We start from the raw sequence: 13,692 nt of genomic DNA, 5'->3' as shown, positions 1-13,692 counted from the left end.
AAAGGTGAGTCTGTCCTGCTTCCCTGAGGATAATATCTAATCATAATATACACATACACAGTATAGAAATTTGAAGTATGGAATTATAAAATTTGGAGTTTTCATCATATTCATGCCTCAGAATCAGTTCTTATCAGGGGAGGAAGCCGTGCTGCATGTCAGCACCAGATTGCGTGACTTTGGCTCCATCGTACAAGCTGAGCAATCCAAAAGGTCCAACAAGGTGGCTTTTGTTTGGTGTCTATGAGGCTCAAGGCTGTGAGAGCATGTGGGGTTAATTTTAGCTGTGCGCGGCCACCAGGGGGCATCGGAAATTGTCATTTACCAGGATGGTTCCACCGACCTGCCTGTAGCTTCAGCCTCCTTCCTTCACAGAAATTCTAACTTCTCCAAAGGAATTCTAATTAATAACAATTCTTAAGAAAGCTCTGGCTCAGCCCCTGAGATACAGTAATAGCCTCTAGGAAAAGTTGCTCATTCTTAGCGTGAAGGGTGCCTGCCCAAGACATCCTCGGACATAACTGGTGAGTCAGGAATGATTCTAATTCCCGGAGATGGGGTATGAGCCTGCAGTGTTGCTTGCAAATGCGTGCCCTTCCCGCTGTGCCCAGGCATGCTGCCTGCGGACAGAGGCACCGAGGTTGGGGGCTGAGAAGCCTGGCCCTTTCCCTCCTTTTGGAAAAACATGCTCTCCTCCTGAGTCACATATGTTCTCACACCTCATTTTCTGTCTCCACCCTCCTCCTCTGGGGCATTTGAACATCTGCTCTCCAAAGGGGATAACTTGGATCGCACTCAAGTGAGTTGAGTCCAACACATGACTTTGTTTTTCTGCCTCTTTTGAACTTCTTTGTGCACTGAAACCTTGCCAAGCAGCTAAAGGCAATTCTACTTGAGAAGAGTTTTTCAACAAGACAAAGTAGCTGAAGTGAACTCTTAAATCCAAAATTCCGCGTCTGATATAACACAGGGCTAAGCATTTTACATGTAGCATACACGGTATTTATCTGCATGTATTTAAGTATCCTTCCAACAGTATATACATTAGCAAGCTTCATAAAGAATACGTCCCCTCTGAGAGGGATCTAATCTAAAAGAGTTAAGAGCATATACAGCCCACTGTTCAGTTAGTTCCTCAGAGATGACGCGCTTTACCAAGGCTTCCACTTATAAATCATGTCTTTCTCCACATCACACCTCAGCAAGTAGATTCACTGTTGGATCTGATTTTACACTTGGTTGTGTTTCTCCTTCCATCTTGTCCATCATAAAAAGAGAAAATGTAGTCGGGAACATTGGTCCCTGTCTTGGTACTTAAATGGTTCTGTCGAGTCTAGACTGGGAATTTAGAAGAGAAATACCTTGAATGCTTAATCAAAAAAAAAACTTTTTTTTCCCACTTAACAGAGGTGCTGGGGATTGAACCCAGACCCTCTTGTGCACCAAGCAGGTGTTCTTCCTCTGAGCTATATTCCCCATCCCACAAAACGTTTTTTAAATGTCAAACTATTTTCATTACACCTACTAAAACCTAAAAAAAAATCAAAACCTAGATTTTAATTCAATAAATAAAAATAGCGGGTCTGAGATGACTCGGGGACTAGGCATCCTTAGTGACCCATGTATTGAAAAGGGAGTCAAAACTGACATGTTGGTTTAAACTGTCACCAGGTTAATGGTCCACACCAGGTGACACATGGTGATTTTTACCATAAACACCGTGCTGTTTCCCTTTTTGCGGGGCAGAAACTCAGTAGAACCCTCAAGACAAGTGCCCATTCCCGTGCTGGAATGCTTTCTAACAGGAAACTTCAGTCCGTTGGCCCTTGTCATCTGCCTCTATTAGAGTCCATTGTTACATGTAATGGTGGTGACTAAACACCTCCTCCCTCCTTGACGCTTGACCTTTCTAAGGCAAATTAGCCAAGCTTTGGCCCCAGTCCACAGTGCTGCCTCACTTTGGAGGAGGAACCCCTTGCTGATGGACAGAAGCTTCAAATAAGTGATTCTCACTCCACGTGGGCCAACAGTGTTTCAAAACCATTAAGAATTCTCCTTAGGATCTTACATCTACCGCTTTTTACCTGATTTACAGCTTGTCACCTCTGGAAGATTTCCTGCTTAGGAAGGGGGAGAAGTAAACCCTAAGATGTGGGATTAGGCTTATTTCTGGTGGGACTGGGGGGCAGAGGTGGGAACCAACAGGGAAGATTTTCACTCATCATGAGGAGAGCGTAGTGATGGCGGTATACAGTGGTGTATACTAATCTCCCATCTGGGCAATGGTCGAAGGGAGCCTACAGGCCAAACCACCTTCCATATGCTGTAGCCCTGATTCTTAACCATGAGGGGCCATCAGAATCCTCCAGGGAGATTAAAAAGAAGTATTCCTACCAGGGCTCCTCCGTGGCGAGGCTGATGCAGCGGGCGGGGCTGAGGCATGAGCATTATTTGAAAGTCCCCCTGGTAAGGTTGATGCTCTCCAGTTGAGACTCACTGGTTGGGAGGGGATCTGGGCTGTGTGTCCAGCCCTGAGGCCTGTGATTCTGTAACTTACCCAGTGGCTGCTGGCACCTGTCCAGTCTGTTGATGCCCACTCTCACCAGCGTTATTATCCCAGGACCGGCTCCCACCCACACTGGGAATTTAGCAGCAAGAAGCCCTCACCATTCAAGGACCTGGAGGCAGAAGGCACAGCTCGCACTGGTTGTCTCTGCACGGTCCTGCCTTCCCGGGGCGTTGTTGGGGTCCTCCTGCACCACAGAGCACACACAGATGCGATGTGACTGAGGAAGTGACTCATCCCTTGGCTGCTCAGGCACAGCCCAGCTAGCCACACAGGCCCTGCGGAACCCGCGTGTCAGGGCCCCTCCGCGCTGGTTTCTCGCTCGGGCGTCTGTGTGGTGATGCCCTGGGGCTTAGAGAAGGAACGCTTCCACCCTTGCCTTGACGTTTCTCCTTCTCCAGACATTTATAAATCTAGTTTACAGATGACAGAATAGTTTACCCCCCCTTTTTTTTTCTCTTTCCTTTAGTTTCAAATTACCCCAAGCACCACAACAGATTTAGGAAGATGATTTTTAAATCCGTCAATCTGACCACTGCCTAGCAGAGCTCTGAAAGCTTTTCCAATGCAGTGTATTGAACTAGGAGCGAAAACAAGGTTTAGAGACTATCTAGAGGCCTAACGTATGGTTTACACGTCCCTGTGTAATACACACATACAAATCATACTACTGAACGGAAAGGGCTGATACCACCTTAGCTGTGTTTTTACCCTTTATATAAACAGAAAATAGATGTACTTTTCTCACCATGAAAACAGTGCTCGCATGAGCATCACTGTACAGATAGCTTTTTCCATATTTTGAATTACTTCCTTAGGAAATGTGTGGGTCAAAGGTTGCAAACGTGTTTGTGTGATGATGCATGTTGCTGAATTGCTTTCTGCCAAAGCTGTACGAATTACACAGCCGCCAACAACATTTGACCGTGGGCGGCTCAATTTGACCACACCTTCCTCGGCATCAGGAATTATCCCTTGAAAACGTTGTTGTTAATTTAAAAAGAAGGGGTGGTACCTTGTGTTATTAGCATTTCCTGTGTTATTAAAGGAGATAAACATTTTCACATATGCTGATTTGTTGGTTGTATTTCTTACTTGTGACTTCTACTTCTTATCTTTTGTCCTTTAACATTTTGGAGTGTTTTAGTGTGTTATTAGTAAAAACAACCATTTGTTGATTGCTTATTCGGCCAGGCACCACCCATATCATGTCTTTTATCCCTTCCCGCCATCCTGGCACATTGTCCCCATTTTAATGAGGAGTGATCTGGGGCTTGGAGAATTTAAGCAGATGGGCAAGGTCACACAGAGTGAGTGGCAGAGCTGGCATTTGAACCTGTACCCATATGCTTGTGTTCTTAACCATAGTTCCACTGCTCCACTTGTCAGAGCCACCTTTGTGGATAAAAATCTCAGTACTGAACGTTGTTTGCTGTTAGTATTTTCCAAATTGTCTGCCTTTCTTAAAAAAAATTGTGGTTTCAGTTTTGCAAACATTAGTTAAAATATTGACGTTGTCAAACAGGTGGTAGAAATGGCCAAGAAACATACAAAAATGGATAAATTTCACAAATAGTAAAAGAAATACAGATTAAGACTATGAGTATCAGTTTTCACTTATCACCATAGCAAAGGTTGGAAAGAGAAAGAAAACATTTGGGTTTGGCTCGGGTAGGAGGCACCTCTATTCCCACGCACTGCTGTGGGCGTGTAACCGGGCACCACCTTGCTAAAGGTCTGTTTATCAGAATTTTCACTATGTACCTTTTAAACTGTTAACTACACTCCTAGGCTTTTATTCAAAGGAAATAACTATGGCCAAAGGTTTGCATATAAGTGATTTTACTGAAGCAGTATTTATAATATCAAAGAACTGGAAAAAACTAAATGTCCATCAATAAGGGGTTGGTTAAATGAATCAGGGTACACCCCATATAATGAAATATAATGCAGTCCTTAAAAATGAAGCTGTAGGTTTATTCTCTGGCTGTTGAGAGGCCCACAATATAATGTTAAATGAAGAAAACATATCACAATTCATGTATGATCCCATTTTTGCAAAAATGTGTACGTGTATTAGAGAAAAAAGACTAACATTTTGGAGGGTACATGGACAGATGTACACTAAAATATTAGCAATGATTTTTCTCTCAGTGAAATAATCCTCTTTATACTGTACTCTATTTTCTGATTTTTTTTTTTTGCAATAAGCCTGTATCGCTTTTATAACTTAAAAAATAATGGATTTTTTTTTTTACGCCGATCCCCTCCCCTGCACCCCACCCCCACTCCATGTCTTATTTTATCACTGTTAGCCCTACGGGGGTAAGCATTTCACAGTTAAGGCAGATTTACATTTACAGAATGTAGGAGGGTGCCCTCCACCTGAGTTGGGAGACCTGGGATCTAGTGTTTTCTCTCATCTGTGCTGGGCAAATTTCCTCACCTTTCTAAGCTTTCAACTCTTCTGCAAAAAGTCTCTGCAAACTGTAAAGCTCTAAACCAACAGAATTAATATTGTCTACTGCTTATTATAATTTTGTCATTATGACTGTAGAGTCAGGGAGTTTTAATCCTAGTATTTCCAATTCTTTCATACTGAGATCATCTCAAAAGTGTGGTGCCCAGACCAGCAGTATTGGCCTCACCTGGGAGCTTGTGAGAAATGCAGAATTGCAGGCTTGCCCCAGATCTACTAAATCAAAGCCTGCGTTTCAGTAAGATCCACAGATGAGTCCTCAACACACTGCAGTTGGAGAAGCCCTGATCTAGAACAGGGGCCTCAGGCGAGTTTCTCCTGAGTGCTGAAGGAGGGGGAAGTGTTAGCAATTCGGGCAGCTCCCACCAGCATGGACACCCAGGGCGCCCAGGAGTATAAGAGGCAAGTGATCTTAATTATGCCAGTTTTCAGAGTCACATTCAGCAACGCTGGTTATGGTGAAAGAGCCAAGGCGATGAACTGAATGGAGCCAGGACCTGACTGCAGGATATCACCCTGGAAGCAGAAGGCAAACTCGTGGCCATTTGATCAGGTTAGTCTCGTTTAAAAAAAGGAAAGCTGTTTGAATTTTAGTCAGTTATGGAGCTATCTAGGAGCCCCACTTTGGGGGATTATTTGGCTTTTCTGTAATCTGGTGAAGAGTCAGTGGGAATTTAATTTCGGCACTCCTGGGACACTGGGAAGTAGTAGCCTGAGGTAGAGTGTGGTGGTGACATCAAGTGACCACTCACCCTTTTTCCCCCTTCCCTCTCCGGGGAGTCTTTGCACAGAGGACTCTGGGCCGTGCAGCCCGCGGTCTAAGTCCGCTTCTCCCTTCTTGGACCCTCAGTAGGGGCCCGTCACTGCCCTCTTTGTGGGGGCTACTTGGCCAGCTCCCCTAGCTTGGAGGAGGAGGGGACCTCCTGCGGGGGGCGCTCGGACCCTTTTCGCCCACATGGGCCCTGGGGTGCTCCTTGGAAATCTGGGCAGCCACATAGAGGGACTTGCTGTTAGGGCTGCAGCCCCACGGAAGGTGACTCAAAGTCAGTTCCGCATCCCCACACCCATCCCCGGGCATCATCACATTCTGCCTGGAATCCCTTTTCCCGGACTCCTCACCTCCCTGCCTTTTTCTCATCCCCCAGTACTCATTTCAGATTTCACCTGTGACAGACCTTCCTAACAATCTCTCCCTAGTGACCCTACCCTCCGTCAGTGAGTTTCTTTTGGTCAGATTCCCCTCACCTAATAGTCATGGCACCGAACACCCAGGTAATGTGCTTACTTTGAGCCGGGCCCTGTTTTAAGTACCTTACTTATATTAATTCATTCAAATGCCATAACAATATCATAAAAGTTTCTTAGAAGCTGCCGGGTGAAGCTGCTGATCTGGGGACCACACTTTGAGATATTTCATTATAAATGAATTGGAAATACTGTAATTAAAAACCCCTAAATCTAAAATGATAATGACAAAATTATGAGTCAACAGTAAGGTTCTGTTGGTTCAGACCTTTACAGTTTACAAAGACTTTTTGCTGAAGAGGAGTTGGAAGATTAGGCAGGTATTATTATCCTCACTTTACACAGGAGGAAACTGAGGTGCAGAGACGTTACATAACTTTCTTAAGGTCACGAAGCTGATTAGTGACAGAGCCAGGCAGTCTGGCTTCAGAGCCATAAGGAATGTGTAATTACTTGCACCTACGTAGCACTTTTAACATTCTGTAATTCCATGTTAATTTTATTTGTTCATTGTGTGTGTCTCTCACAGAAACGTAAGCATCTTGAGGGCAGGTGATGTCTCTGCCGTGTGTATGTTGTATCTCAAATACTGAGAAAAGTGCCTAGCATTTAGCAATAAATTTGTGCTGGATGAATGGCTAATACTAGCAGTAGATTCCCTTTCAGGGTGGTTTCTCCCCAAGTTACAGAGTTCTCATTTTTTCACAACAGTTGCCGTAAACCTGGGACCAAGCAAAGAAGAGCAAAGTCAGACCTGAGGACGTGCTGGGCAGGGGCTGGGCTAACTCCCTAGGCTCCCTCAGCCACCTTGCAGCTCACTTTGGTTCAGGGCTAGAGGGAGAACATGCTGGGAACCTTGGAGATTGTTTGTTCCCAGAGTTCACTCTAATGAGCATGCACTCCATTCTGGACATTCAGTCAGATGTTCGGGACACAAAGATGCATACCAAAGCACAAGGATAAATGAGACAGGTGCCAGGACACAGGGGCTGGGCTGAAGAATTCTGCCTGGGGTGAAGGGCTGTGTGTCAAGATTACATAAGTGGCCTCACTCTGAAGATGGGCCTTGAATGAATGAGATTTTGCCAGGCAGGAAAGGGTTTTGAGGAGGCAAACATACTTCTTTGGAAGGGCTAACATTTACACAATCTTCAACATTGTGTCCTTAATGTGGACAAAAACCTATTCAAGTTTTGAATAACCACCACAGATTGTCTTCAAATACTGTCTGAAACAGAACAGTCAGCTTAAAGCAATTATCCAGATGATTCCGTGTGTCAGAATTTTAGTGTGAAATGTTCTGATACTTGAGGTTACAGAAAGTATAGAAAGACAGTGGTGTTTGATTGGAATTCCTAGTCTTGCATACGTAAACAATCCAAAAGAATTTAACTTGAGAGAAAGGAAAATGGCAGAAGTGGGCTCAGGGGAAATAGTTCTTTCGCTCAGCATGTTATTCTTTCGCAGCAGAGGGAGTGTAGAACTATTCAGAAGAAAAATGATTTCTTCCACGCAGGCAGGGGCTAAAAAATGTTCCTATTCATCCAGAAGAAATAACTCTTCAGCAGTTCATCAGTTTAAACTGCATTGTTACATCCTAAAGCAATAAGATCCTAAACCAATACTCGTAATAGCTTCTAATTTTTCAAAGCTTGTTCCACTGTAAGTAATATGATTCACAGGCCTTTGGAAAGTTAAATTTCCATTAAATATTCGGGTAAAATTCAGTGATTCCATGAATTAGGATTCTATAAATACATAAGAACCATTTTTCCTGGCATGAAATTAGGCTGTAGGCTGCTGTCTTACCTCATTTGAGGGCGGAGGGGATGTGGGTGACAAGTCGTCCAGGTTGATTGGAGCACTCATGGGAAGAGAGATAGCTGAAGTATGTTTGCCTTTATTAATTTTCTCTTTAAAATCTTCAAGTAGCATCTCCAACTTGAAGATTTCACCTTCCACTTTTCTAGGTAAATATAGACAAACAGGCATCTTTTTGGGTAGGCAGTCAACATTCTAATTAGTAACAGCAGTTCTTGAATATAGATGGCATTGATCTACATTATTAATGTGGTCTGTCCTGAGACCTGAAGGATAATGGACTCTCACCCTGACAAGCATTCAGTTTAAAGTTTCACTCCAAAGGCCTGGGCTCTAATTCTCATTTTTTTTCTTCCAGTATTACTGCGTATAATTGACATACAGCACTGGACAAGTTTAAGGTGTTCAGCATAATGATTCGACTTCATACATCATGAAATGATGTCTGTGGTAAGTTTAGAGAGTATCCATCATCTCATATAGATATAATATTAAATAAATAGAAAAATTTTTTTTTCATTGTGATGAGTACTCAGGATTTACTCTCTTAACAACTTTCATATATACTGTACAGCAGTATTAATTAAATTTGTCTTCTTGTACATTTCTAATTTTCATTTTGTTATTCATTAGTTATGCATCCTTGGGCATAATCTTTTTGTGCTTCCAGTATCTCAACTATAACATGGGATAACAGTACTTTACTTATCTGTATCTGACTGATTTGAGGTCCCTTACAGTTCTAAGATCTATGATTCTATGAAACTAATGATTTATATCAATTGAAAAAGAGGAAGAACATGAAAAATCTGAATAATTTAATCAAAAGCTTGATCCATAGGTATATGTACATATATACATAAATGTATACATGTATATGTGTATACATGCATATATAAATATATATTTTGCCCCAAATAATTAATTTTCCTCAAATCTATTAAATTTATAAAAATTTATCTCATATTACATCATAAAGAAAAATCCCCCCAAATTCCAAAACATTAAAAATTATATCACTGCTTTCCCACTAAGGTCAGGAACAAAGAAAGATTGTTCCTTCTCACCACTCCTATTCAACATTGTACTGAAGTTCTAGCTAATGCAATAAGACAGGAAAAGGAAACAAAAGGTATACACATTGGAAAGGAAGAAACAGAACTGTCCACAGATGACATAATCAGCTGTGTAGAAAATCCAAAGAAATCAACAAAAAACAAACCTCCTGGAACTAACAGTCAGTTATAGTGAGGTTGCAGGGTACAAGGTTAATATATGAAAGTTGATCACTTTCCTATATACCTTTAATGAACAAGTGAAATTTGAAGTTAAAAACAGTACTATTTACATTAAGATCCAAAAAAATTAAATACTTAGGTATAAATCTAATAAAATATACACAAGATATATATGAAGAAAACTACAAAACTCTGATGAGTGAAATCAAAAAACTAAATATATGGAGAGAGAGTCCATGTTTATGGATAGGAAGACTCAATATTGTCAAGATAACTGTTCTTCCCAATTTGATCTATAGATTCAGTGCAATCCCAGTCAAAATCCCAGCAAGTTCTTTTGTGGATATTGACAAACTGAATCTAAAGTTTGTGTGGAGAGACAAAAGACTCAGAATAGCCACAATATTGAAAAATAAGAACAAAGTTGGAGGACTGACAGTACCTACCTTCAAGACTTACTGTAAAGCTACAGTAATCAAAGCAGTGTGGTCCTGGTGGAAGCCTAGACAAATAGATCAACAGAGTAGACTAGAGCGCCCAGAAATAGACCCACATAAAAACAGTCAACTGATGTTTGACAAAGGATTACAGGCAATACAATGGAGCAAAGATAATCTTTTCAACAAATGGTGCTGGAAAAACTGGACATCGACATGCAAGAAAATAAATCTAGACACAGACCTTACACTTTTCACAAAAGTCAACTCAGAATGGATCATAGACCAGGAAGAGAAGGATTATGTTTATCTTTAGAATGAGTTGGGAAATTTTCCCTTTTTATGTTCTAGAAGAGTTCCTTAAAGTCATTGTTAAATTCACCCATAATCTCACTTGGATTTGGTACCTTTTTGGGGTTTGATTTTTTTTACAATCTTTTCTATTTTTCTCTGATTATTAGTCTTTTCAGATGTCCTACCTCCTCTTGGGCAGATTTTAGTAATGTATATTTTCCTAGACTTGTCCATTTCATCTAGATTTTAAACCAGGTTGATATGAAGTTGTTCAGTCCCATTTGATTTTAAATTTTTCTTCTGGTATTTTTCCTTTCTCATTCTTAATGTTATTTATACTTTTCAGACTTTCCAGTGGTTTACTTTATAGATATATTCAAAGAAAATGTTTTATTGATCAAATTCTTTTAAATTTCACTTATTTCTCCTCCCTTTTATGAATCTCTTCCTTTTAAAGGTTTATTTTGTTATAATTTTTTGCCTTCCTGTTTTGAGTACTTAGTTTATTGATTTTGAACTTCCCCCCTAATAAATGAATTTTCAAACTAGAAATTTTCCTCAGAGTACTGCTTTAGCTGCATTACATTAGTTTTCATATGTTGTTTTCTCCTTTATTATTGACTTGTATATTATTCATAATCTCCATTTTTATTTCCTATTTAACATTATAATTATTTAGGTGGGTGTTAAAATTTTCCCATTAGTTTATCTTTTTGTTATTAATTCCAGTGATTAGAGAATGTGAATGGTGTAACTTATTATATACACCATTTTTTGAGCAGTTTTAGCTTGTCAGCAAAATTGAGAGAATATACAGAGATTTTCCATATACCCTCTGCCTCCACACATGCATAGATTCCCCATTATCAACATCCCCACCAGAGTGGTACATTTGTTATAATTGATGAACCTACACTGACACATCATAATCACCCAAAGTCTTATAGTTTACATTGGGATTCACTCTTGGCGTTGTACATTCTAAAGGTTTGAACAAATGTAAAATGACATGTATCCATCTTTATGATGTCATACAGAGTATTTTCACTGCCCTAAAAATCCTTTGTAATCCACTTGTTTAACCATCTCCCCACTCTAACCCATAGCAACCACTGATCTTATTGTTGCCATAGTTTTGCCTTTTCCAGAATGTCACATAATTGGAGTCATGCAATATGTAGCCTTTTCAGATTGGCTTCTCTTTTAGTAATATGCATTTAAATTTCCTCCATGTTTTTTCATGACTTGATAGCTCATTTCTTTTTAGTGCAAATAATCCATTGTCTGGATGTACAACCATTTGTTTATCAATTCACCTACTGAATGACATCTTGGTTGCTTCCAAGTTTTGACAATTCTGAATATAGCTGCTTGAAACACCCATGTGCATGTTTTTGTGTGGACATAAGTTTTCATCTCCTTTGAGTAAATACCAAGGAGCCTGACTGCTGGATCATATGGCAAGAGGATATTTAGTTTTGAAAGAAACTGCCAAACTGTCTTCCAAAGTGGCTGCAACACTGCATTTCCACCAGCAATAAAAGAGAGTTCCTATTGCTCTACATCCTCACCAGCATTTATTGTTGTCAGTGTTTTGGATTTCAGCCATTCTAATAGGTGTGTAGTAGTATCTCGTTTCAATTTGCATTTCCCTGATGATATATGTTGTGGAGCATCTTTTCATATGGTTATTCACCATGCATATATTTTCTTTGTGGGTGAAGTGTCTGTTAAAATCTTTAGCACATTTTTTAATTGTTTGTTTCTTAATGTTGAGTTTTAAGTGTTCTTTGTATATTGGCTAGCAGTCCTTTATCAGAAGTGTGTTTTGCCAATATTTTCTCCCAGTGTCTTGTTTTCTCATTCTCTTTACATTGTCTTTCACAGAGCAGAAGTTTTTTGTTTTAATGAAGTCTAGCTTACCAGTTATTTCTTTCATGGATTGTGCCTTTGGTGTTGTATCTCAAAAATCATCACCATAACCAAGGTCATCTAGGTATTCCCCTATGTTATCTTTTAGGAGTTTCGTAGTTTTGCCCCTCACATGGCACCAAATCTAAGTGGGATTGTGGATCAGTTCAACAAAGACTTTAAGTAACTCTTCTGGAACATAAAAAGAAAAGGGAAAATTTCCCATCTCATCCTATAGATAAACATTAGGATATTTATTAATATATTTTATTATATTAATAGATTAAAGGAGATTGAAGAGATTTATAAATCTCATTTGATTAAATTTTACTAAATTAAAAAAAAATCTAACTCTAGTAAACCAGGAATAGAAGGAAACTTTATTGATAAGCTGATCTACTTGAACCTATAGCAGTCACCATCCTTGGAAGAATTCCCATTACCATTAGGAACATGGCAAGAATGATTGCTTTCACTAGTGTTATTCAATATTATTTTAGAAAAACTAGCAAATGAAATAAATCAATAAAAATAAATGTGATATGTAAGAGTTGGAGGGAAGAAAGATATAAAGTATAAATATTTAGGGGATAGAGGGAAGTTGAAGGGACATGTCATTATTTTCAGAAGCTGTGATTGTCATGTTTAAAACCTGACAATCAACTGAAAATCAAACACTAAGAACAGAATTGCATTAGGTAGCCCTGTACAAGTTAAATACAATTCTCTTTATTTCCTGTATATGGATTAGGGAAAACATCTATTCACAATACACAGGAAAAGTATAAAATAGCTAAGAGCAAATTTAACAAAACACATAAAATCAACACAAAGAAAACATGCTGGGGATGTTTTCATAGGAATGGCACGGGAATACTCATTGCAAAGATTTTGACTCTTCTCAAACTAATCTGTAAATTCAACACAATCCTAAACAAAATTCGAATGGAATTTTATTAAAGAAATTTGGTGTGCTGATTTATAAAGTTCATTAATAAGAAGAGTATGCAAGAATGGCTAATGAAAGTTTAAAAAAGAAGACACATTTTAAAATATACACTAACCTATAGTAATTTAGAACTATGTGATTAATGTAGAAATAGAAACATAGGTCTATGGGGAGAATAGAACCAGTCCCATGTTCACATGGGGGTTTTGTTTGCAGTAAAAGTGGCTTTTCAACCAGTGGGGAAAGGCTGCCCTATTCAATGACTGGTGGGACAAAGATCTAAGCATGAGAAACTATATTGATAATCAAATGAAATATAGAAAATGTGTTCTAACCTAGCAGGCAGAAAAGAAATCAGTAGGTGACAAGGAGAGACTGAAAATTTAAAGGAAGTGAAATGATGGCGTGAGGAGGAGATGGGCTCAAGGACCAAGGCTGGAGAGGCTGGAAAGTGAGTGAAGGAAGAAAGAGGAGGGGAAACAGGCAGATCCAGAGGTGGAGAAAAGACTTTTTTTTGAGGGAATTTGTGATCTTTTCTGTAAAATAGCAGATAAGATTGAATGCTGATGGTATCAGGGAGAACGGACTGATGGAGGTAGAACCCCATTTGTTGACTCTTTGGTTTCTGGTTTTAGTGTGTGAAGGAACTGAATGACTATCAGACTACATTCTGACAAACAAAAGGCATGAAATCCAAACAAAAATTTTTGAATATTACCTTTCAAAGGCAATAAGAAGGTTTTAATAAGAGC

General features: G+C 39.6%; 1 protein-coding gene across 2 annotated transcripts in view; it reads right to left on the bottom strand.

Moving 5' to 3' along the window:
• The window catches only part of AKNAD1 (AKNA domain containing 1), a 37,552-nt gene that overhangs the window by 10,107 nt on the left and 13,753 nt on the right, over positions 1 to 13,692 (bottom strand). For both annotated transcript variants that reach the window (XM_072968080.1, XM_006197386.3), the window contains exons 7-8: positions 8,100 to 8,256; positions 2,668 to 2,753 (exon numbers count right to left, since the gene is read on the bottom strand). In XM_072968080.1, coding sequence (XP_072824181.1) covers positions 2,668 to 2,753; positions 8,100 to 8,256 — 243 coding nt within the window. The remainder of the gene's footprint in view (positions 1 to 2,667; positions 2,754 to 8,099; positions 8,257 to 13,692) is intronic.

The sequence above is a fragment of the Vicugna pacos genome, chromosome 9 (assembly GCF_048564905.1).
Source record: "Vicugna pacos chromosome 9, VicPac4, whole genome shotgun sequence".
In the NCBI taxonomy this organism is placed as follows: domain Eukaryota; kingdom Metazoa; phylum Chordata; class Mammalia; order Artiodactyla; family Camelidae; genus Vicugna; species Vicugna pacos.
The sequence above is the reverse complement of the archived record's forward strand: the minus strand, read 5'-3'. Positions and strand labels throughout refer to the sequence as shown.